The sequence below is a fragment of the Serinus canaria genome, chromosome 24 (genome assembly GCF_022539315.1).
Source record: "Serinus canaria isolate serCan28SL12 chromosome 24, serCan2020, whole genome shotgun sequence".
NCBI lineage: Eukaryota > Metazoa > Chordata > Aves > Passeriformes > Fringillidae > Serinus > Serinus canaria.
The window spans coordinates 4,312,113-4,338,777 of NC_066337.1; the positions used below are offsets into that span (position 1 = coordinate 4,312,113).

Consider the following 26,665-nt stretch of genomic DNA (forward strand, 5'->3'; position numbering starts at 1 on the left):
ATCCCCAAATAATTTATAATTTATTGATAATTGATAATTGATCTCCAAAGCTGATAATTTAGATAATTCCATCCCCAAAATTTATAATTTATTGATAATTGAATTGATCTCCAAAGCTGATAATTTAGATAATTCCATCCCCAAATAATTTCTAATTTATTGATAATTTATCACCAAACAATTCATAATTTATCACCAAAGCTGATAATTTTAGAGAATTCCATCCCCAAATAATGTATAATTATTGATAATTTATCCAAAGCTGAATTTTAGATAATTCTATCCCCAAACATTTATAATTTATTGAGATTTATCATCAAAGCTGATAATTTAGATAATTCTATCCCCAAATAATTTATAATTTATTGAGAATTCATCACCAAACAATTGAGAATTTATCACCAAAGCTGATAATTTAGACATTCTATGTCCAAATATTTTCTAATTTATTGATATTGATAATTGATCTCCAAAGCTGATAATTTAGATAATTCTATCCCCAAATTATGTATAATTTATTGATAATTTATCCATCAAACTGTTGATAATTTTGACCAAAGCTGAAATTTTAGATAATTCTATCCCCAAATACTTTCTAATTTATTGAATTCATACCAACAATGAGGTTTATCACCAAAGCTGAAATTTTAGAGATTTAGGATAGAGAATTCTATCCCAAAACAATTTCTAATTTATTGATCAATTGATAATTGATCACCAAAGCTGAAATTTAGATAATTCTATCCCCCAAAAATTTATAATTTATTGACAATTTACCATCAAAGCTGATAATTTAGATAATTCTATCCCCAAATAATTTCTAATTTATTGATAATTTATCACCAAAGCTGAAATTTTAGATAATTCTATTCCCAAATAATGTATAATTTATTGATAATTTATCACCAAAGCTGATAATTTTAGATCATCAGAATTTCCCTTAATATCAGCCAATCTCTTCTTTTCCCTAATATCAACCAATCTTTTCCTTAATATCAGCCAATCTTATTTCTTTCATATCAGCCAATCTTTTCTTTTCTTTACTATCAGTCAATCTATTTTTCGTTAAATCAGCCAAATCTCTTCTTTTCTTTAATATCAGCCAATCTTATTTTCCTTAATCTCAGCCAATCTTTTCTTTAATATCAACCAATCTCTTTTCCTTAATATCAGCCAATCTTATTTTCGTTAATATCAGCCAATCTCTTATTTTCTTTAATATCAACCAATCTCTTCTTTTCCTTAATATCAACCAATCTCTTATTTTCCTTAATATCAGCCAATCTCTTATTTTCTTTAATATCAATCAATCTCTTCTTTTCTTTAATATCAGCCAATCTCTTATTTTACTTCATATCAACCAATCTTATTTTCTTTAATATCAGCTAATCTCTTTTCTTTAATATCAGCCAATCTCTTCTTTTCCCTAATATCAACCAATCTTTATTTTCTTTAATATCAGCCAATCTCTTTTCTTTAATATCAGCCAATTTCTTCTTTTCCCTAACACCAATCAATCTTTTCCTTAATATCAGCCAATCTTTTCTTTTCTTTAATATCAACCAATCTCTTTTCTTTAATATTAACCAATATATTTTCTTTAATATTAGCCAATCTCTTATTTTCTTTAATATCAACCAATCTCTTTAATATCAGCCAATCTCTTCTTTTCCTTAACACCAACCAATCTCTTATTTTCTCTAATTTCAGCCAATCTTATTTTCCTTAATATCAGCCAATCTCTTCTTTTCATTAATATTAACCAATCTTTTTTCTTTAATATCAGCCAATCTTATTTTCCTTAATATCAGCCAATCTCTTCTTTTCCCTAATACCAACCAATCTCTTCTTTTCCCTAATTCCAGCCGATCTTTTCCCTGATCTCAGCCAATCCCTGCTCCATCCCCAGCTGGTTTGGAGCACTCCCACCTGTGCTCAGAGCAGAGCAATCAGCTGCAGGAGCCTGCAGGGGCAGCCTGGGCTCACCTGCAGCCTCGGGGAAGGAATTGAAACCCTCGAGTGATTTTCTGCCAGGTGCTGGGGGTCTGGGGGCTGCGAGTGGAGCCAGCAGGAGGTGCTGAACAAGGCTGCAAAAACAGAACGAGAACACAACCCCAGCATCCTGCCCGAGCCAGGGCTCCCTGTCCCTGCTGCTGCTGCAGTGGCAGTGAAAGTGTCACCAGAGGAAACCAACCCCGAGCTCTGCCAGAGCCTCAAGCTGGCCTTTAATATTTATTTTTCCCACCCTCAAATCAGAGCATTTTGTTGTAAATTCGCTGATCAATGTAAAAAAAGACTTTTTGCAGGGCTGTGGCTGAGTGAGGTGTGCTTGGAGGGACAGATGAGGAGGGGTTTTCCTGCTGGCAGTAACACAAGGAGGAGGAAGAGGATGATGAAGATGAAGAGGAGACTCTCTCCAGCGCTGGGAAGGGCTGTCCTTGCTGGCTCCCCCCTACTCCTGCAGGAGGGTTTCTCTCCAGTTAAAGCCTCCAGTTGGTCCATGAGTGAGGGGGAGGATGGGAGGGTCTGTGAGCTGCCACACCCCAGTGTCCCCCAGCTCTTCACAGGAGCAGAAGCCCAGGTAGGGAATCTGTCAGGAGAGAGGTGGGAGTCAGGGCAAAAAGCAGGGATTGGGCTGGGCAACCCCCAGGGCTGAAACCCTGCTGTGCCACCCCAGGATTTCACCCTTTTTTCCTCTTTTTCCCCTCTCCCAAAGCCCATTTTCAGATGGTGATTGACAGACTGGGCACCACGAAATAAAAAAAAAACAGATTATACCCTTGGAATGTGGGGTGAAAATGGAGTTTGGAATGGAATGTGGGTTTAAAAGTGGAGTTTTGAATGGAATGTGGGTTTAAAAGTGGAGTTTGGAATGGAATGTGGGTTTAAAAGTGGAGTTTGGAATGGAATGTGGGTTTAAAAGTGGAGTTTGGAATGGAATGTGGGTTTAAAAGTGGAGTTTGGAATGGAATGTGGGTTTAAAAGTGGAGTTTTAAGAATGCAGCTTTAAAAATGTAGTTTTAAGAATGTAGGTTTAAGAAAGTAGTTTTAAAAATGTAGTTTTTAAGAATGTAGGTTTGAATGGAATGTAGTTCTAAGAATGCAGTTTAAAAAATGTAGGTTTGAAAAGAATGTAGTCTTAAAACCATAGTTTTACAAAGGTAGTCTTGAATGAAATGTAGGTTTAAGAATGTAGGTTTGAATGGGATGTAGGTTTTTAAATGGGATGTAGGTTTTTAAATGGGATGTAGGTTTAAGAAACAGCCCAAACAGTCCCTGCAAACCCATCTTAGATGGCACCTGACCCCACAAAACAACAAACTGAGGTGGGCATCTGACCCCACAAAGCCCAAACAGTCCCTGCAAACCCATCTTAGATGGCACCTGACCCCACAAAACACCAAACTCAGGTGGGCACCTGACCCCACAAAGCCCTAAACGGTCCCTGCAAACCCATCTTAGATGGCACCTGACCCCACAAAGCCTAAACAGTCCCTGCACACCCATCTCAGGTGGGCACCTGACCCCACAAAGCCCTAAAGGGTCCCTGCAAACCCATCTTAGATGGACACCTGACCCCACAAACCCTAAAGAGTCCCTGCACACCCATCTCAGGTGGGCACCTGACCCGCACTCTGCCCAGCCTCCCAAACCCTCCTGCCTCAGAGGCAGCCCTGCTCCTGCAGATCTCCAGGTGTTCCTGTCCCTGCAGGGCCAGGGCCCTGCTCCTGCTGCCGTTACCTTTCTGACCATCTGTACAAAGTCCTTGGAGTTCTGGGGGGACAGCCCCTGCAGCTGGCAGGTGCAGGCCTCCAGGGAGGATGCGTGAGCCACGATCAGGATGTTGTTTCCTGAAATAAAATGAGAAACACAGCCTGAGCCTGGCCTAAAGCCAGGTTTAGGGGCTGGTGCCCCAGAGCAAGCAGCCTTTTAAAACTCCTTATCCTATAACAACACATCAGACTGGGAATTGTCACTGTCACATTCTCTGAAAAACCCCTTGGCCCAGGAGTTCTCTCCTGGGAAGCTGAGAAACCTCAGAGAGAAATGAAAACAAGAATTGTCTGATTGCTTCTCCTGTGTTTGGCTGCTTTGGGATGGGTTTGGAGATTGTTCCATTGGTTTTCTGTGAATTGTTTGGACTCTTTGCCCAATCAGGGCCAAGCTGTGTTGGGATCTGGAAAGATTCCCAAGTTTTCATTGTTATCTTTCAGCCTTCTGTCTGTATCCTTCTCTATTCTTTAGTACAGTTTAGTACAGTATTTTTAATATCATATAGACCATGAAATAATGAATTGTCCTTCTGAGCACACGGAGTCAGACTCATCATTGCCCCCTGCACCCCACAAACCCAGTAGAGAATGAAGGGAAAATGGGATTTGTTAAGATGTTTAGAGCATTTCTCAATTTTCAGGGTATGCTTAACTCACTCCTGCTGGGTTTGAAAATGCTTTCTGGAGAAAACAAGGATTCCAGTGAGGTTTCAGCTGTGTTGGGAAGCAGAACACCAAAATTAATTCCTATTTCAGCAAACACTTTAATTTCTCTTGCTGGCTTGGCACAGTGGCAGCTTTGCATTTCCATTTCTGAGATCCTTTACAGGCAATGCCCCACTGTGCTTTTGAATTCTGTGTGCAAACCATTCACATCAAAGCTTGGAATGCAGAGACAGGTCAGTGAGATGAAATCAGTGAAAAAAAACAGAATTAAAGGATTCTTAGAATGTTGTGGATCAGGAATAACAGTTAGGGGTTTAAAAAAAAAAGTTTTTGGAGAGATGTTCTAAGGATTTTATGGGAATATAATTTGGAGGAGGAGCTGGGACAGGGGAGGGAAAATGCCCCATTAGTGCTGGGAACACACAGCAGAGGGCAAATAATTCATTTGTTCCCTTGGGAATAAATTCCCATCACTCCAATGGGATCCCTAAAAGAATTCTGCTGTTTGACTTTATGGACCCCTCTTGTAAGGTGATGTATCTGAAAATAATTCATTTATTGGATTGGGAATAAATTCCTATCATTCCAGTGGGATCCCTAAAATAATTCTGCTGTTTGATTTATGGACCTCTCTTCTAGGGTGATGTACCTGAAAAATAATTCATTTATTGGTTTGGGAATAAATTCCTATCACTTCAGTGATTCAGGATCTCTAAAATAATTCTGCTGTTTGACTTTATGGATCTCTCCTAAGGTGATGTACCTGAAAAAAAATTCATTTATTCCCTTGGGAATAAACTCCTATCACTCCAATGATTCAGGATCCCTAAAATAATTCTGCTGTTTGACTTTCTGTCCCTCTCTTGTAAGAGAAGTGTATCTGAAATTATTGCTCAGGATTTCCAATGCTTCTGGGAGAGAGGATGAGAGATCAGGGCTGGGAATTCATCCCCTAAGAGGGGGAAGATTTCAGGAATGCTGGAATTCTCACCCCCTGCAGCCCTCACTCACCTTTGCCTTTACATTCACTGATGATTTCCTTCGTCACTTGGTAGCTCCTGCTTATGTAGGAGTCGTAGGACTCGGAAACCACCAGCTTGCTGACAGGAATGTGAGGTCTGGGGGGAAAACACAGCCAGGGAATTGTGAGAATGCAGAATTCCAACTGCCTGGTCTAGGGAGAAAACACAGCCAGGGAATTGTGAGAATGCAGAATTCCAACTGCCTGGTCTGGGGAGAAAACACAGCCAGGGAATTGTGAGAATGCAGAATTCCAACTGCCAGGTCTGGGAGAGAAACACAGCCAGGGAATTGTGAGAATGCAGAATTCCAACTGCCTGGTCTGGGGGGAAACACAGCCAGGGAATTGTGAGAATGCAGAATTCCAACTGCCAGGTCTGGGGGAAAACACAGCCAGGGAATTGTGAGAATGCAGAATTCCAGCTGACAGGTCTGGGGGAAAACACAGCCAGGGAATTGTGAGAATGCAGAATTCCAACTGCCAGGTCTGGGGGGAAACACAGCCAGGGAATTGTGAGAATGCAGAATTCCAGCTGCCAGGTCTGGGAGAGAAACACAGCCAGAGAATTGTGTTACCTGCAGGCTGTGTTACCTGCAGGCTGTGTACCTGTAGGCTGTGTTACCTGTAGGCTGTGTTACCTGTAGGCTGTGTTACCTGTGTTACCTGCAGGCTGTGTTACCTGTAGGCTGTGTTACCTGTGTTACCTACAGGCTGTGTTACCTGCAGGCTGTGTTACCTGTAGGCTGTGTTACCTGTAGGCTGTGTTACCTGTAGGCTGTGTTACCTGTAGGCTGTGTTACCTGTAGGCTGTGTTACCTGTGTTACCTGTAGCCTGTGTACCTGTAGGCTGTGTTACCTGTAGGCTGTGTTACCTGTAGGCTGTGTTACCTGTGTTACCTGTAGGCTGTGTTACCTGTAGGCTGTGTTACCTGTAGGCTGTGTTACCTGCAGGCTGTGTTACCTGTAGCCTGTGTTACCTGCAGGCTGTGTTACCTGCAGGCTGTGTTACCTGTAGGCTGTGTTACCTGTAGGCTGTGTTACCTGTAGCCTGTGTACCTGTAGGCTGTGTACCTGTAGGTTGTGTCCACGCTGAGCGTGGCTGCAGCCAGGTCTGCGGGCGGGATCCAGGCGGGCAGCGAGCTCCCCGACACCCACTTGGTCCACTCGAACAGGCCGGGCTCCACCCGGATCCGCAGGCTGTTCTCCTGCTGCATGCCTGGGACACGGGACAGGGACAGGGACAGGGACAGAGAATTTATTCATTCGTTTAAAAATTAAATTTAATTTTAATTGTTCATTATAAATTAAAAATAATTAAATTTATTTCATGTGTGTAGTCCACTCGAACAGGCCGGGCTCCACCCGGATCCGCAGGCTGTTCTCCTGCTGCATGCCTGGGACACAGGACAGGGACAGGGACAGGGACAGGGGAGCAACAGAGCAGCTTGAATGATTCAGTTTGGTTGTTAATTTATTCAATTTCTATAGGAAATCAACTATTGCTATTCTTATTTTCCTATTATTAAGTATTACTCATTCCTGTTTTCTATGGGAAATGAAGTATTAAAATAATTTCAATTATTTAATGGATGACCTACAATTGATTTTTAAATAATTAAAAAGTTATGAAAACAAAAATTTATTAATTATAAAAATGAAAAAGAATTAAACTTATTTCATGCATGAATGAATGAATGTATGAATGAATGCCAAGCTCTGGCTGGCAGCTGGTGCAATTAGAAAAGGGCTCCTTATGGACTGTGCTGATATAAAATATATTGCTATGGAAATAATTATTACCATTCCCTAAATATATAATAACATTAATTTAATTATAAGAATATTATATAAAATTATAATATAATGATAGACCATATAGGAATGCAATGATATATTAATAAATATTACACATATATATAATATATATTGCTATGGAAATAATGATTACCATTCCCTAAATATATAATAACAATTAATTTAATTGTAAGAATAAAATATAAAATTTTAATATAATGATAGACCAATATAGGAATGTAATAATTAATCTAATAATATAATCATGATAATATGATATATGCGTTATGAATTATATAGTGATAATTAATGTATTGATATATTAATAATATAGAATATAATATAATATAATTATATAGAATATAATATTATATATAATAATGATAGAAAATATATTCATAATATAATCTAATAAATATTACACATATATATAATGATATGTAATGTAAGTATGAGAGTAATTGATATGATATGCATTATAATGTGATATATAGAATTAATATAATATATTAGAATATAATAATATATTAATGATATAATATATTAGAATAGATATATATAATGTAATATAATATAATATAATTAATATAATATAATATAAGCATGATTTATTAAGTAATGTGATGTAATGTAATGTAATATAATTATGTATAATTAATATAATATATATAATGTATTTAATATAATGTATTAATATAATATAATATAATATAATATAATTAATAGTAATTATATATAATATAATATGAATATAATCATAATGTACGATAATATAATGTAAGTAATGTATGTAATAGTAATTAATATCTTAATGTATAATATAATATAGTATAATATAATATCACTGTAATATGTAATGCATATACATAATATAATGTATATTAATGTAATGTACTTACTGTAATATGATATAATACGATATAATACCTAATAGTGTCCTATCATAATAATATAATGATAATGTAAGTCAGTAATATAATATAATATGATAATGTAATGTACTGTAATGTAATGTATGTATGTAATGTACATGTAATGTAAGCATATACTGTATGTACGTAATGTAATGTACTGTAATGTATGTAATGTATAGTATAGAATATATATAATATGTCTGTATATACTGTGAAATAGAACATGCAGATCATGTACTGAACACAGAATGCCCGTTACCTCCACATACTGTCTGTCGTTGTCTGTCTGTCTGTCAGTGCTGGGGGCAGGCAGTGCCAGCCCGGGCTGCCCCGGACTGGGGCCCACGTCTGTCTGTCTGTCTGTCTGTCAGTGCTGGGGGCAGGCAGTGCCAGCCCGGGCTGCCCCAGGCTCTCACCTTTCAGGATGTTGTGAGCTGTCTGCACGCAGCGCAGCGAGGGCGAGCTGTAGATGTAGTCTACAATGGTGTTGGTTTCCAGCAAGGCTTCCCCTGCAAGAAAGTTCTGGTGTTTGTGAGAGCATCCAGGTGAGTGGCACTGCAAGGAGCTGCTTCTCCTGGGCTGCTAAAGAAGGAGCCAGGAAAATGGGGCAGGTGCTGGGTTTCATTTCAGGGCGTTTGAAAGCCATAAATCAAATGATTGAACACAACCCAAACCCAGCTGAGTTCAGCTGGCTGCAGTCCCTGCCATAAATCTCATTACACAGCTGGGAGACCACTGCCAACAGAGAGAGACAAGAACCACCTCACTGCCAGGCTTGTTCATGTCCTAAAATCAGGGTTTAAATATTCCTGTGTCAGGGTTTTGATATTCCTGTATCAGGTTTTTAATATTCCTGTGTCAGGATTTTGATATTCCTTCATCAGGGTTTTGATATTCCTCTGTCAGGGTTTTGATATTCCTCTATCAGGGTTTTTATATTCCTGTGTTGGGGTTTTGATATTCCTCTATCAGGGTTTTAATAGTCCTGCATTGGGATTTTAACATTCCTGCATCAGGGTTTTTATATACCTGTGTCAGGGTCTTTATATTCCTCTATCAGGGTTTTAACATTCCTGTATCAGGGTTTTATTAGTCCTGTGTCAGGGTTTTAATATTCCTCTATCAGGGTTCTAATATTCCTCTATCAGGGTTCTAATATTCCTGTATCAGGGTTCTAATATTCCTGTTTCAGGGTTTTTATTTTCTTCTGTCAGGGTTTTGATATTCCTGCAGAGCCCAAGGAGAGCAGGGATCTGCTCAGGCCTGCAGTGAGCAGCTGCCACATTTTCCTTCTGCTGGCAGAGCAAAGGAGTGGCAGAGGGGAGGGGACATTCACCCTGACAGTGGCTGTCCCCAAATCCCCTGAGTGCCACAGCAAAGTGGGCCCTGGGACCCCTTTACTGCCACCAGCCGAGTGTGTCCTCAAATCCCTTTATTGCCACCTGCAAAGTGTCCCCTCGGACCCTCAAATGCCACCAGGAAAGTGTCCTTGGACCCATTCAATGCCACCAGGAAAGTGTCCTTGGACCCATTCATTGCCACCAGGAAAGTGTCCTTGGACCCATTCATTGCCACCAGGAAAGTGTCCTTGGACCCATTCAATGCCACCAGGAAAGTGTCCTTGGACCCATTCATTGCCACCAGGAAAGTGTCCTTGGACCCATTCATTGCCACCAGGAAAGTGTCCTTGGACCCATTCATTGCCCCCAGGAAAGTGTCCTTGGACCCATTCATTGCCACCAGGAAAGTGTCCTTGGACCCATTCAGTGCTACCAGGAAAGTGTCCTTGGACCCATTCATTGCCACCAGGAAAGTGTCCTTGGACCCATTCATTGCCACCAGGAAAGTGTCCTTGGACCCATTCAATGCCACCAGGAAAGTGTCCTTGGACCCATTCATTGCCACCAGGAAAGTGTCCTTGGACCCATTCAATGCCACCAGGAAAGTGTGCCCTCAAACCCCTTGAATTCCCCACAAAATGTGTCCTTGGACCCCTTTACTGCCGCCAGCAGAGTGTGTCCTCAAACCCTTTTAATGCCACCAGCAAAGTGTCCTCAGACCCTGTTAATGCCACCTGCAAAGTATCCCTGGACCCCTTTAATGTCACAAACTGTGTGTCCTTGGGCCCCATTAGCAAAGTGTGTCCTTGAAGCCCTGAATGCCACAGCAAAACGTGTCCTTGGACCTCTTCAGTGCCACCCAAAGTGTGTCCTTGTCCCCTGAGTGCGACCAGCAGAGTGTCCTTGGAGCTGTTAATGCCACCCAAAGTGTGTCCTTGTCCCCTGAATGCCACCAGCAGAGTGTCCTTGGAGCTGTATGCCACCCAAAGCGTGTCCTTGTCCCTGAGTGCCACCAGCAGAGTGTCCTTGGAGCTGTTAAGCACCCAAGTGTGTACTGTCCCCGAGTGCAACCAGCAGGTGTCCTTGGAGCTGTTATGCCACCCAAGTGTGTACTTGTCCCCTGAGTGCGACCAGCAGAGTGTCCTTGGAGCTGTTAATGCCACCCAAAGTGTGTCCTTGTCCCCTGAGTGCGACCAGCAGAGTGTCCTTGGAGCTGTTAATGCCACCCAAAGTGTGTCCTTGTCCCCTGAGTGCGACCAGCAGAGTGTCCTTGGAGCTGTTAATGCCACCCAAAGTGTGTCCTTGTCCCCTGAGTGCCACCAGCAGAGTGTCCTTGGAGCTGTTAATGCCACCCAAAGCGTGTCCTTGTCCCCTGAGTGCCACCAGCAGAGTGCTGTGACACTCCCAGGTCCCTTCTGTCCTGTGCAAACCCTGCTGCCAGGTGGAGCCTGAGCACCCTCCTGCTGCTGCTGCTCTGTGATTTATTTGTGCTCACACAGGATAATTTTAGCTGCCCCAGTTTGGAGGTGACCAGCAAGGAGTGCTGGAAGGATTTGAGCTGGAAATGCTCCGGGCTCTTTGGGGGGCTGGGCTCCCCCACCACAGCTCTCAGGATGGGCTCCTGGAGTGCCAAAGGATTTTCTGTCTGTGCCCAGAGCAGCAGGCTCAGGGATGAGGATGGGAGGGTGGGAGAGCTCTGGAAATGATGTGTGACAATAGAAAGCCAGGCTGATAAAAGGATATTGGGGTGGCAAACTGGAGGTAAAAGCAGATTGTGCAGGAGGTGACAAGGTGACAGCCACACTGCTGCAGTGCTCCACAAAAGGAAAATAACAAAATTCCCAATGCACATCCTTTGCTGGCTCTGCTTTCCCCCGTGTCCTTCATCTCTGCTTTGCCTCCTCAGCTGCAGCAGCTGAGGGAGGTGAGGTTTCCTCTGGAAGAGGGAAATTGCTGGGGGAGGGGAAGAGACTTTGCAAAGCTCCTTGAAAGATTTAAATCCTGTTTGCTCAGGGCATCCCATCCGTTTTTTCCTGCCTTGCACTTTTCCTGTCCCTGATGGCGGGGGAAGATTACGGGAGGAAGTGGGAGGAGGATAAATGGAAGCGTGAGGAAGATGAGTGGAAGTGGGAGGAAGATAATGAAGCTTCCTGGGCAAGGTCTTCATGGAACCATGGAATTATTTGGGTTGGAAAAACCCCCTGGGCAGGGACACTTTTTCACCACCCCAGGTTGCTCCAAACCCTGTTTAACCCAGCCTTGAACACTTCCATGGATGGACAACCTGTGCCACACTCTTGGGGAACAATTCCCTCCCAAAAATCCCCCCCAAATCCCCCCTGCTCAGCTGCAAGCTCTGCCTGCTGAGCAGCACTCACCCACGAGCCGAGCCTGGGTGCAGCCCAGCACGGTGATGGGAGCATCCTTTTCATAATCCCTGAAACCACCACTCCTCTGAGGTAAGTTGTGAGGCATGTTCAGGTTGCTGCGCATGTACCTGCCTGCAGGGAGAGGTGCCAAGCTGGAATTATTCCCCCAGGCAGAGGCAGGAGCATCACCCCTGATTTTCCCCTCTCCCACCACCTCAGCTGTGCTGAGCAGGTCCTGCCCAGGCCTGGCTCATGAGTAAATCCATCAGGAATCTCACAGGATTAAATTAAACACCTCTCACCGGCTCCAGATCAGCACAGGATGTTGCTAAGGTTCTAAAATTTGTTTTAAAGGACTGACTTCCCCAAGGGAATGTCATTTCTATCCCAAAACAAACATTCCGCTTTTACAGGAGGTTGGAATAGCAGAGTTTGGAAAGAAGGGAGCTGTGAAATCATCAAAACAAGGTTTTGAAGAGGAATCTGTCTTTTAGGACAGATTTCTGATCAGCTCTAAGGCCAACACAGCCTGAAGTAATAATTTGTTCACTAGTCTGAAACCCAAGCAGAACACTGGGTTGAAAACACCAATTTATGCCCCCAAACCCACTGTGAGCAGTGTTATTTTCATTTAACAAGTGAATGGCTCCATTTCAGGACAGCCAGAAGTGCAAAATTGTTCCTTGATGGCAGCAAATGTTTTCATTGAACACCCACTACCACCATCACCACTGCATTTTCTCTCTGCTGATGGAACTCTAATCGCTCCTGCAATATTTTCCCAAATTGCCAAATGGAATATTTCCTCCCTGCATGGCTTGCTGCAGCTGGCTGCACAAAAATCATCATTTTGTGTTCAAACCCACAGCTTCCACCAGCCAGTGGCCACTTCTCCTTCCTCCATCAAGTCCTGGGATGGCCCCAGATAAAGGTGAATAACAATGGGCAGAACACCTCCAAGTTCCAGCAGCAAAGGCTCCACTCTAAGGTCACAGCCTATTTTTGATCCAGTTTTCCAAGCTATTGAGTTTTATTCTAACTGGTTTTATTTTATTCTAATTAGAATAAAACTAAATTGTTAGAATAAATTCTAATTTTCTGGCCGCTCACTGCCTGTGTGTGTATGTGCCCAGACTCCTTAGAGAGGTGTTTGCATTTTTTCTCTGTGGATTCTCACAGGATAGATTCCTTTGTTTTCACAGATGCCTTTTGACAAGAACAGATTGCGATGCAAACCCATCCTCGTGGCTCTTTTCCACGGGAACTTAACAGGCTACCTGTTAATTGAGCTGAAACAGCAAGGCCTGACTTTATAATGTGGGAGAGTTTCACAGTGACTTCTGTGAGCCAGGGAGGAGCTGGATCAGAGGATCCACGTTTAACCCTGAAAGGATTTTTTACCAAGGTTGACACAGAAACCAAGAAATAAAGAAGGAGAAATAAGAGAAACTGCACGTGGCTGTTCTAATGAGCCCTTTGTTTGTCTCTCCTGAGTGAAGTGTGAACTGAAGAGTTTTGTAAGAATGTAGAAAAGCACGCATGCTAAAATAAAAACAGGTTTGAAACCCTCTGAAAATGGAGGTTTGCTTTGTGCTGTCCCCATCTCAACTGTGACATTCTAAGGCTTTTTTTATAAGGTTTTACCTCTGTGCAAGGGCCTGGGCTCACCTTTGGCATCGAAGCACTGGGACAGCCAGTACTTCCCAAAAACCACGTCCATCCTCTCGCCGTGCCTGCACACGAACAGGCAGCGCTTCTGAGGGCCCGGCTGGCTGCTCATCCTCAGGGGCTGCAAGGGAAGCCGTGCCTTCAGCTGGAGCTTTGTCACATTTCCCACATTCTGCCCTGCCTTGGTTCAGAGCTCTGAGCTGCACACAAAGTGCCAGCAGCTCTCCTCACTGCTCAGTCCCACAGGACAATCCTTGTCCAGCCCCAGAGCCAAGGACACCGCTGCAGCTCCAGCCCCAAAAAGTGCAAACAGCAGAGAATGGAGCAACAAACAGCAGGAAATGGAACAACAGAGAGCAGCCTGGGAGGGTGGGACTGCATCACCTGAACTGGAATTGGACAGTGAACTCAGTGTGGAAATGGACCAAAACTTATAAAAGTGTGAGAACTCGAGACTCTGGGTCCACCTTGGGTGTAGCCCTGGCCAGGCTCCTGTACAGCCCAAGGTGAGTCCTTTAATAATTAAATTAACAATATCCTTTTAATAAATCCCTGCTTTATTCCTTTACCTCTGCTCCAGGCACCAGAGAGACAGCGGGTCTGGCCTTCAGCAGAGGGCAGAGACACCTGAGCAAGCCCAGGAGCCCCAGCAGGCTCCTCCTGCCTTCCCTTGGGCAACATCCCAGGGAAGCTGCAGCATTTGTGGCTTTGGAGGGTGTGTGGGGCTCTTTGGGAATGGATAATCCTGGTTCATTTATCTGTACATACAATTATTTATCTGTACAGATAATTCTGGCACATTTATCTGTACATACAATTATTTATCTGTACAGATAATTCTGGCACATTTATATATATATACACAATTATTTATCTGTACAGATAATTCTGGTTCATTTATCTGTACAGACAATTATTTATCTGTACAGATAATCCTGGCACATTTATCTATATATACATAATTATTTATCTGTACAGATAATCCTATTACATTTATATATATATATACACAATTATTTATCTGTACATATAATCCTGGTTCATTTATCTATATGTATAATTATTTATCTATATATATAATCCTGGTACATGTATCTGTACATATATTTATCTATACATATAAACCTGGTTCATTTATCTGTACATATAATCCTGGTTCATTTATCTGTACATATAATTATTTATCTATACATATAATCCTGGTTCATTTATCTATATGTATAATTATTTATCTATATAAATAATCCTGGTACATTTATCTGTACATATAATTATTTATCTGTACATATAAACCTGGTTCATTTATCTATATGTATAATTATTTATCTATATATATAATCCTGGTACATTTATCTGTATGTATAATTATTTACCTATATATATAATCCTGGTACGTTTATGTGTACATTTAATTATTTATCTATACATATAAACCTGGTTCATTTATCTATATGTATAATTGTTTATCTATATAATAATCCTGGTTCATTTATCTATATGTATAATTATTTATCTATACATATAATCCTGGTGCATTTATATGTACATATAATTATTTATCTGTACATATAATCCTGGTTCATTTATCTATACATATAATCCTTTATTATAGGATATATTTACATTTCCATTTACTGTAGGTGCTATAAAGCTGCTGAGGGGGCAGAGGATGGGTCCTGCCACCCCAGCTGAAGAGGCACTTTGGGGACAGGGCCGTGTCATTAAAAACTCTGTAGCTTGTGCTGCAGGGAGTGAAAAGATAAATTTTGGGGCAAATCTGTTCACAGTCAGGTTGTCCCTGATGGTTCCTGGCTGGGGGTCCCTACCTGCACGTTCTGGCAGATGATGGTCAGTGGCCCAGCGTCCCCTGGCCCTTGGTCCTCCTGCTGCCTCCTCTCCAGAGCTCCATCAGCAAAGGCTTGGAGGGAAGGGCAAGATGAGGTGTTCAGGATGGAGTAGGACCTGCCAGAAATAGAAAAGCATTGTCTTTGGGAATGGTTTCTGTGCTCTCAGGATGTTTCTGCAGCCCACAGGAGCTGGTGGCAGTCACTGCTGTGGTGTTATTCCATTATTATCTGGGGTTTAGTGCTGCCCTGAGAGCACCTTGCCAGGTGATGCACACACGTGAGGAGACAATTCCATCGTTTCCTTAGAAACAATTCCCAAACTTTGCCCTGGGAGGCTCTCTCCACCCTGGAATGCTCTCATGGAAAGTGCCAGGACCCTCCTGATGACCACAGGCTGCTCACTAACATCACCTGGGCACCCGTCCATGGCACTGACCGCGGATTTGTGGTCCCAAGTTGGCAATTCATGGCTACAGGGGGTTTGCACTCACCTTTCCAGCACAAGCTGTGGCTTCAGCAGGAAGCTGGGGCCTCTCCCTGGGCAGTTTTCAGGGTTTCTGTGCCCCAAACAGCTTCTGCCCCTGGCAGGACCCAGCCCTGCTGCTCCTGCAGTTTTCAGTGCTGCCTATTCCCATTCCCACCTGCTTGGGAATTTATTCCCTCCCAGAGCTTCCTGCTCAGGGCAGCCCAAGGGATTGATCAGAGCCCACTGTCCCTGCAGGGCCCTGCCTCATGATGGTCCCTCTGAATGAAGCTCTTACTCCCAGATATTCAAGGGCTTTGGCCAAAACCCTGGGGACTGAAATGTGGCAGGCAATTAGAGAAGCTGCCTCGACCCTCTGCTGACTCAGTTACCTCTGCTTAGCCATTAAAATGAAAAAGAACATTATCAGGGAATGGATGTGGTCATTTCCTTTGACAGAAAGAGCTGCCAGAGCTGGCACTTTTCAGTGCCTTAACTACAGCAGGAGCTGCTTCCTGAGAGCAGCAGCCAGGATAAAATCTCACAGGGGTTTCACAGGAGGTAAAATAGCCCCGAGTGACTCTGCCAGGGGGACAAAAATAGGTCACCTGTGTGAGTTATATGATTTAAAGGAGGAAAAACCCACTGTGATGTTGGTCCTGATCTATTGTCTGCTGAATCAGGGTGCAAGGATGACACTGAGCTGCTGGGTTATTCCTGAGCTCCCAACAGGGGCTGGCACAGTTGAATTGTTCCCCCCGTTGCCCAAATGCAGGTGGAGCATTGGACCCAGCACTGACCCATCCTCAGGGACCCCAGAACTTGAATATCTCAGTGTGAACAGAATCTCAGCTCTCACTTAGGACCCATCTCTGTTTCTGTACCAAGAATTTTCAGGAATTTCTCCCAGCTGTCAGCCCTTCCTCCCATTTAATCCCTTTCCTGCCTTGCCCATATGACATTTTTTAAGGACACTGGTCTGGAGAATACCAAGGATTTTTTGGTTACCCCACTTCCCTTTGTCCCCATGAGCTGCCACACAATTTCTGAGCCTTTCTTTCTCTCTAAACCTTTTGATAAAGGCCACAATCACTTCACCATCTATTTATAGATGCAGGATTTGCTGGGAATGGTGATGAGGCAGAGGCAAACCCTCAGTGTGCCTGGAGAAGAGCCACCAGCCTGTCCCCAGTGCTGCTGGAAAACACAAACTGCTGGGGCTGCTCCAGCTTAGTCCTCTCCTAAGGACAGGCCATTGATTGTTTGGAGGCTTTTCCCCAAAAACTCTGGCTCCATCTCCATCTTCCAGATGGAGCTTTGTCTCCCTGGCTCTGGCAGGGATAAATGAGGGAGCAATGAGTGATTTCAGGACCAGCACTCTGTTTCATGAATTCCCAAATTCAAGAGGCACAACCTTGTTCAAAAGGTGAGGGCTGCACTCTCACTGAAGCCAACAGCAGGCTCCTAAAAATCTGGCTAAATATCCCAAGGAATGTTCCTGATCCAAAGTCCTTCCCAGCAGGGAGTTATGCAGGGAAGACATCTCTTCCCAAATTAACTCTCCAATTTACACCTTGCTGTTGCAGGCCCACCCCAGAGGTGCCTGCACAGCAGTGCCTCCAGAGCCATCTGCTGCAGCTCCATCAGCCTGCGAGGCACCAAGAGCTGCTGCAACATCTCTGCTGCAAAAATCACCTTGTCCTCTAACCCCTGCTAGGGGGGAGCATCTGCTGCAGCTCCATCAGCCTGCGAGGCACCAAGAGCTGCTGCAACATCTCTGCTGCAAAAATCACCTTGTCCTCTAACCCCTGCTAGGGGGGAGCATCTGCTGCAGCTCCATCAGCCTGTGAGCCACCAGGAGCTGCTGCAACATCTCTGCTGCAAAAATCACCTTGTCCTCTAACCCCTGCTAGGGGGAGCATCTGCTGCTCCTTGGCTGATGATGAGAGGAGCTCTGTGTGCCAGCTCCTTCCCCTCAGTGCCCTTCTCAGCATCCCAGGTGGAATCCCAGCTGCTGCTGACGCCTCAAGTTTGAGCTTTTATATTTTCCAGATTCTGTAAAATATAAACCCCACGTATTTTCTGGATTCTGCCTTAGTGTGTGACTCTGACCTTCATATAAAGTGTCAGCAGCTCTCCTCACAGCTCAGTCCTACAGAGCAATCCTTGTCCAGCCACAGAACCAAGGACACTGCTGCAGCTCCAGCCCAAAAAGTGCAAACAGCAGGGAACGGAGGAGAGCAGCCTGGGAGGGTGGGACTGCATCACCTGAACTGGAATTGGACAATGAACCCAGTGTGGAAATGGACCAAAACTTATAAAAGTGTGAGAACTCGAGACTCTGGGTCCACCTTGGGTGTAGCCCTGGCCAGGCTCCTGTACAGCCCAAGGTGAGTCCTTTGAAAGCCTTTCCATAAATCCCTGCTCTATTCCTGTAACCCTGCCCAGCCTCTGTTCCAGGCAGCCTCCCAAGGCACCCCTGAGCCCTTTCTGCAGCTGAGGGAAGGGCAGGAGCAGCCTGACCTACCCATGGAACACCCAGGTGCCACATTCATCCGCCTTGGTGACGTAGTTCTCGGGCAGCAGCCCCGAGCAGCCGGTGGCAAGGGAGATGCCATAAATCCAGCCCTCACTCGTGCTGCTCTGCTCCACTGGGGACATGAAAATGAAATCCCCTGGGACCAGCTCCAGCTCGTCGTCGTTCTGGGGCGTGTAGGGGTAGATCACTTGCAGAGTCTGGGGGGGAAAAAGCACAAAATGTTGTTCATGGATGTCACATCAAACGGCCCCCCAGCTGGGTAATAATTAGCACTATGAATATTAATCTTTATTGAGAAACCCATTGCTCTTTCTTATGTTCTAGCTCACTACAGGTGGAATTGATTGGTCCTTTAGTTAAAACACCATCACCACTGGCTAATTAATGAACACCCTTTGGTAAACAGATCTCCATACCATCACCACTGGCTAATTAATTAACCACCCTTTGGTAAACAGATCTCCACACCAATCACCACTGGCTAATTAATTAACCACCCTTTGGTAAACAGATCTCCATACCATCACCACTGGCTAATTAATTAACCACCCTTTGTTAAGCCAATCCCCATAACACACTCCTCACGTGCACAGCACGGGTGCAGCAAGTGGAGACAAGAATTGTTTCTCATTCTTTTCTCTGATCTTCTCCCAGCCTTCCCCAGGAGGACACCTGGGAAAGGTGTGTTTCTGTGTGAGGCCAGGGAGCTGCTGCAGTGCCACCCTTGAGCAGAGGGCAGGTTTCTGGGGGCAGAGGAGCTCCAGGAGCTCACCTCGTGGTTGACGAAGCGAATGTCACGGGAGAAGATCGCGGCCACCCAGTCACAGCCCAGCTTGACATCGATGCTCTGGGCCAGCTTCTCCAGCGTGGGCAGGTGGCTGCTCTGGAAGTGATAGGCCAGGGTGACGTGGAGCTGCTTCTTGTGGGGCTCCACGTGGACATCTGCAATGGGGAGAGGTGTTGGGAAGGGTGAGAGTTGGACAAGAGTCTCACAGGTATCTGTGCTTGGCAGAGAGATTTTTAAATGTAGAGTCTGAAGAAGGAATAGAAATGAGAGCAAGTTTTGATGTAGAAGAAAGGAATTGCTGAGCCAGCCTGAGTGGGTAACCAAGGAGCAAAGGGTGTGTGAGTGAGAAGGGGTTTTATGGCTCAGAGCAAAGGACAAACCCACCCCAAACCAGAAGGTGTTTGTACCCAGCACAAAGAGAGCACAGGCAAACAAGGCACAAACGTGGCAAGGAGAAAAAAGGGCTCAGAATTTCCCACTGCAAGAAAAGTGAAAAACAACTTCTGGCTGAAACTGTGATGGACTGACTGTGAGTGACTGGAGAGCAGTGCCATGGGTGTGGGAATGACAGGAGTTAGGAGAGGCTGGAGGTGACAGTGAAGGGACAGATTGGGTCTGCTGGGTGAAGATGCTCAGCAAAGAAAAGTAAATAATGCAATGGAGCCAAAAGAAAAGTCTAGAATGCATTGTAACCTAAAGAAAAGTCTAGAATGCATTGGAACCTAAAGAAAAGGATAGAATGCAATGGAACCTAAACTCAGGGTGTCCAGGCCTGCCTGCAGCTGGAGCTGACAGCTGTGGGCACAGCTCTGTCACCCACCAGCCTGGGCTGCTGGAACACCTTGGATGGAACAAACTGCATTTGGAAGAGCCCCTGGAGTCCCCCAGAGAGGAGAGCTGAAAACCCCTTTAAACCCCTTCCTGCCAGGTGAGTGACTGTGGCCTCTAACAGAGCTGGGCGTGCAAAGATGCTCCAGTGGGACAAGATGGAGCTCAGCTGGAAATCTGGGAGTGTGAGGTTGTTGCTGTCGTGTTGGGGACAGCTGAATAAAGCAACACAGACTCCAAGGTCTTCTCAGAGGCAACAGCAAAGTTCATTAGACATCACATTCTTTATAGACTGTTCTGAGAAAGCTGCACCTGGTGGGTCCTCAATCAACACCTCTCACCTCTCTGGCTAATTAGGAACAACCCCTCTTGTAAACACCTTATGAGAAAACAAGTCCAAAACATCAGGTTTTGGACAGGTTAAAGATGATTTTAATTCTTTCTCTGAGCTTTCTCAAAGCTCCCCCAGAGCGATGCCTGGGAAGGTTTATCTGACTTTCCCTCCGACCAGACTGCCAGCATCCACAGGAGGTCAATAATATTGAAAATGATCAGAGATTTGGGGTCTGATTCAGCCAAAGCACCCCTGCAAACTGCCACACAACAGGGGGTGTGACAATCCCTACTGCAGCTCTGGGCATGCAGGATCTCCTGCCAAAAAAAGGACATTTTTCCAGCTAAGAAAATCCAGGAGGCTTTAATGAGCAGCTGAGGATCTGGCCAAAATAAGCAGGTGAAAAAGACTTAAATGATTTTCACTCTCCCTCCATTGTTCTCTCTGCTGCACTGCATTACAAATCCATGGAATTTGCAGGTTTGTGCAAGTTGATTAAATCCCTTCCCTGGACATTTGCTGGATTATCAGTTTAGCCACTGAGGGTGAGGCATTCCCAAATTGTGGAAACAGAATAATGATTCAAAATGATCCTGCAGAAAAAAAAAGAATCTGCACAGGAGATGATTCCAGGTGAAAATACATGAAATATTTGGGCTCTTTCAGTAGATGTGCAAATCACAGGATGCATTGTTTGCACGTAATTTATTCATGCTTATTCAACCAAAAATTGCAATTAGATTTGACTGATTATTCAGTCCCAATTCAGCTATTCAGAGACTTGGCTCCAAGTGCCAGCCAGGGGCAGCTCTGCAAGCTCATCCATCTTTTTGTTGTTGTTGTTTTTCATCAGCAATAAAAAATATGTTAAAAAAACCCCCAGAGACTTTAATGTGATAACCTGACCAAGCTGTGGCTGCAATGCAGCAGTTGCCTTCCCCTAAAAAAACCCCAATTTGGCCTGACCTGGAGCAGTCTCGGGGCAGAAGATTGTTGGAAGCCACCAATGCTTCTTTATTCTGGGACAGTGGGGGTTTGTTTTTGGATAAAAATTGCATTTTTGGCTGTGCTGGAGGGAAACATTGATCCCACTCTCATGTGGCTGCAGTGTCCTTGGACCCACCCAGTGTCTGCCCTCCAAAATCTTCTTTTTAAAGATAAAATTCCCTCCCTCTTCTAAAGGGAAGGGAAGTCCTGGGCCAGGTGAAAGCAACACATTCCAGAGGTTCTGGATCCTTCTGTCTCGTGGCTGTGGAGCAGGGACAGACTCACAGCACCCCTGCAGGGCTGTGGGGGCCTGCCCAGCAGGGGAACAGCCCAGGGGTGCAGGATTTGCTGCATTTGGATGCACTCCAGCTCCAGGATTAACCTGGGATTAAATGGGGAAGGACTAAACCAGTTGTGCATTTAAACTCCAGCATAAACCTGGGATTAACTGGGGAAGGACTAAACCAGTTGTGCATTTAAACTCCAGCATAAACCTGGAATTAACTGGGGAAGGACTAAACCAGGCCAAGCAGGGATGGAGGGTGGGAGGATTATCCAGGGGGATGTCCCAGCACTCCCAGGGTGTTGTGATTCCCAGTTTGGAGGTGGCTGGAGGACACCCAGCCAGGCTGTTCAGCAGTGGAGAGGACGAGGTTCTGGTTATTCCCCCTCCAGAAGCAGGAGGGGATCATGGAGCACCTGGGAGCTCTGAGGTTGGAAAGGGCACCCACCCACCCACCCAACCAACCAACCACCCAACCAACCAACCAACCACCCAACCAACCAACCACCCAACCAACCAACCACCCACCCAACCAACCAACCACCCACCCAACCAACCAACCACCCAACCAACCACCCAACCACCCAACCAACCACCCAACCACCCAACCAACCACCCAACCACCCAACCACCCAACCACCCAACCAACCACCCAACCAACCAACCAACCACCCAACCACCCCACCCAACCACCCAACCAACCACCAACCACCCAACCAACCAACCAACCACACAACCAACCAACCACCCAACCACCCAACCAACCACCCAACCAACCAACCAACCAACCACCCACCCACCCACCCACCCAACCAACCACCCAACCAAGTTGGGGTGTTCTCCCAGAGCCCTCCTCACACCTCAGAAACGCAGTGAGAAAACAACCACGGCCTCGAAATGGCCGGGGAAAGTTCTGTGGTGGTGGCTGGAGGTGGTGAGAGGGGCAGGAAGCAGCTCAGAGCAGCTCTGAGAAAGGGTAGAGAACCACCAAATGTCAGCTTCCCCTCCAGAGACAGCGCTGCAAACTCAGGGTGAGACCTGTCCCAGCTGAAAAGCCAAAGCACCTGCTGGGGTTTGAGTTTTCACCTAAAAATTGGGGATTTGCTTTTGAGCTTTGCTTCTTGGTGGCATCAGAGCTCTGGGGTTCTGAAAAGGCCCAGACTGGGAGCTTTGGCAGCTGCTTTGGCTCTGCATAACACCAAAGGTTTGGTTTTCTGACAGTGCCCAGGGTGAGCTCCTTCATAGCATCAAAGTTTTGGGTTTCTATCAGTGCCCAAGCTGAGCTCTTTTGGCATCCAAACTTCGGTTTCCTGACAATGCCCAGGTTGGGCTCCTTCATGGCATCAAAGTTTTGGGTTTCTATCCATGTTCTTCATGGCTTCAAGGGTTTGGGTTTCTATCCATGTTCTTCATGGCTTCAATGTTTGGTTTGCTGACAATGCCCAAACTGGGCTCTCATGGCACCAAAGTTTTGGGTTTCTATCAATGCCCAGGTTGGGCTCCTTCATGACATCAGATCTTTGGTTTTTCTGACAATGCCCAAACTGGGCTCTCATGACACCAAAGGTTTGATTTTCTATCCATGTTCTTCATGGCTTCAAAGGTTTGGTTTTCTATCAATGCCCAGGCTGGACTCCTTCAGGACACCAAATTTTGGTCTTCTCACAGTGCCCAGGCTGGGCTCTCATGGCACCCAAACTCTGTTTTTTCTGACAGTGCCCAGGCTGGGCTCTCATGGCACCCAAACTCTGTTTTTTCTGACAGTGCCCAGGCTGGGCTCTCATGGCACCCAAACTCTGTTTTTTCTGACAGTGCCCAGCCTGGCAGCAGCCAGAGCAGTCACCCACCTGCTTTGGAAGCCGCCTCTGCAGCGAAGTCTGCAGCAAACTTCTTGAGCACCTCAGCACTCTCCTCCTTGACGAAGAGCCCGATGAAGTTGGAGGATGTGTAGAGCTCCAGGGGCAGGGGTGTGGGGAATTTGCATTTCCAGCGCATCACCGTGGCCTGCAGGGCTTCCGTCAGAGCGTCCACCTTGCCGTCCTCACACTGCCAGGGAAGCAGCACAGGCAAGGCTCAGGAAAGGAGAGGCTGTGGGTGGGTGTCAGTGCCCTGCCCTTCCCCTCGTGCAGTGAGGAAAAGCACAGGGGCATGGGGAAAATAAAAAGAAATCAATCTATGTTTAGAAATCCTGGGCCCCTCCCTTGTCCTCCAAGCAGGATCAGCTCTCCCCAAGTAACCTCCCCAAGCTCCCCCACCCATTCTCACTGGGGATCACTGGAGAGGATGAGAGTTCTGTCTTCTGCTGCTGCCCTTCCCTGAAAACAACAGCTTAAAAAACCAATTACCTCCTCCAGCAGCCCAGGCTCCCACAAAATCCCCCCAGCACCCCCCTAAGAGGAGATGAATCTCCAGGCTGAGCCTGGCAAGGAATGGCTAAAGGAGACAGGGGAGAGGAGCTGTGCTTTACCATGAAGAACTGGCAGAGGGTGATGTGGGGGAAGATGTTGTGGGCTTTGTTCTTGCCACAGATCTGCTTGGACTGCTGCCAGAACTCGGAGAGCTTCTGCGCCAGGGGCCCGGTGGGGCGCAGGTAGAGCACGTACTCCCGGGGCAGGGTGTCATCCAGGAACGGGTCACCCACGTGGGAGAAGAGCCTGGCAGGCAGAAAGAGCTCCTAAATCAATGGATAATGGTCAGAACCCAGGAGATCCCTCTGGCTGCCCTGGAGGGCTCCAGACCCTGCCAGGGGGCTCAGAGACCCTGGCCCAAAGCTCAAGACCCCTCTGACTTTGATCCTGACCCTTGGAAAAACAATTACCAACCTTTATCTGAAGAATTACAAGTCAATAGAGTTTAATAGAATAATAGTTTGTCCTGGGGTGAAAAATAGATTTTTGGGGGTTTTAGAGTGGGGGCTCAGGGTCCCAAGATGGAGGAATTTGGGTGTGCCTTGTCCTTTTTCCTCCTTCTTCCTAGCCTCCATCTCCTGGGTGATGTTGGCACTTTTGGATGGGTTTAGAGCAGGAGCTCAGTGTCTAACACAGTGATGGGATTGGGAAGTTATGGTAAATATTGCACACGGAGTTTTTAGTATAAAAGATAACACCAGAGTGCCCCAACCCGACTGCCAGACAGACCTTGGTGGGTCAGAGAAGGAATGTTAGAGATAAGGAACAATAAACAGCCTTGAGAAGGAGAACTGAAGAGCTCTGACTCCCCCTTGGACTGCTAGGCTGGGAAAAAGAAGCTTCTAGGTATCTCAGAGTCACTGTGACCAGGGAGCACTCAGGGATCACTCAGGGATCTCTCAGGGATCACTCAGGGATCACTCAGGGATCACACAGGGATCACTCAGGAGCACTCAGGGATCACTCAGGGAGCACTCAGGGATCTCTCAGTGAGCACTCAGGGATCACTCAGGGATCACTCAGGTCTCTGAGAAGCAGCTCTCAGCTGCAGAAGGGGGGGGTTCCTTCTCTCACCTATTCCCATTCCCACCTGCTTGGGAATTTATTCCCTCCCAGAGCTTCCTGCTCAGGGCAGCCCAAGGGATTGATCAGAGCCCACTGTCCCTGCAGGGCCCTGCCTCATGATGGTCCCTCTGAATGAAGCTCTTATTCCCAGATGTTCAAGGACTTTGGCCAAAACCCTGGGGACTGAAATGTGGCAGGCAATTAGAGAAGCTGCCTCGACCCTCTGCTGACTCAGTTACCTCTGCTTAGCCATTAAAATGAAAAAAGAACATTATTATACCAACTTTGCTGCAGATCACGAACCCTCTGAGACCAGGCTCATTCCCAGCACTTAGCACCTCACTAATTCATAAGAAGAGTGTTTTTATTTGCAGGTGTTTAAACATTCCACATGCTAATGGCTGAAACCCTGAATTCACCATTTCTGCTGCCTTTTAGCATTGATTACTTCATACCAACCAGTCGCATGCTGCTTGAACACTCCTTCCACCTGTCGATGCCAGCGCCTTTTGTCTGCAGAGAGAGCAAAACAAAAAGAGAATTTCAGTGCTGCTGGGTCCAGTGCTGTGTTTGGGCACTCCTGGGATGCCCTTTCCAATTCTCCAACCCCTGGAGCTTTTATTTTGTTTTTTTTGGATGTGCCACCTGTCAATAAAGTGTTTGAAGGGCAGAGTCATGCAGCCAGCACAAAACATGAATTATGGCCTCTGGGTTTTCCCACGTTTTCTGGACAGAGAAACACCAGCATTTAATGGTCTCATTGCTGACAATTTCAGCATCAAACCCTAAAAATTTAGGTCTGAAAGTGCAGGAGTTGCACTGAGGAGAAGAAAAATTCAGCAGCCACGAGAGGGCACAAACGGAGATTTTCCAGCTTAGAAAAGTTCCCTTCAGTCCTTGCTGCACTCTAAGAGCTCTTCTGCCTCTCTGCCTCCAGGATGCCTCTGAATCCCTTCTCCCTCCAGCTGGGAGCACCCAGCTCTCCTGTTCAGCGACTTTTCTGAGCAGACAGCACAAGGAGCAGATTTAAAGGTGGAATTGTGTTTTCCAAGGGCTCCACACCAGCACGGGAGAGCAGCGGCGGCTCAGCTCAGCCCTGTGGCACCAGGGACAGCCAAAGGGAGGGATGTCACCCACATGTTCCATGAAAAATCCTTTCCTTGGGATTTGTTCCTCCTGAGGAGCTGAGAGGGCTCAGGAACAAACTGCAAACAATTCTTCTCTGCTGCTGTGGGTGCAGCAGGTGGGGCTGGGATTGGTCTCTGGGGTTGTTTCTGATCAATGGCCAATCCCAGCCCAGCTGTCCAGACTGGCTGGGGCACAGACAAACCTTTGTCATTCATTCCTTTGCTATTCTCAGCCAGCCTTCTGCTGGAATCCTTCCTTCTGCTCTTTTAGTGTAGCTTTAATGTCATATAGATCATAAAATAATAAATAATAAATAAAGTTTTAATGTCATAGATATCATAAAATAATAAATCAGCCTTCTGAACATGGAGTGACCTTTCTCCTCTCTTCCCTCACCCTGGGACCCCTGAGAACACATCCACACCTGCCCATGGAACAAAACCATTCTTAA

The 26,665-nt window shown here is 45.6% G+C and overlaps 1 protein-coding gene across 1 annotated transcript; it reads right to left on the reverse strand.

The window, feature by feature from the left end:
* Positions 1 to 2,048: 2,048 nt before the first annotated feature.
* Positions 2,049 to 25,738, reverse strand: UBASH3B (ubiquitin associated and SH3 domain containing B; the record flags this gene model as incomplete). The annotated part of the gene is made up of 13 exons (XM_030230202.2): positions 2,049 to 2,590; positions 3,742 to 3,851; positions 5,451 to 5,557; positions 6,532 to 6,676; positions 8,585 to 8,677; positions 11,887 to 12,009; positions 13,546 to 13,666; positions 15,372 to 15,507; positions 18,383 to 18,591; positions 19,167 to 19,336; positions 23,461 to 23,659; positions 24,081 to 24,267; positions 25,542 to 25,738. Coding segments are annotated over 13 exons (1,935 nt in total), but the record flags the coding sequence as incomplete, so codon positions are not given.
* Between the last annotated feature and the right edge of the window lie 927 nt (positions 25,739 to 26,665).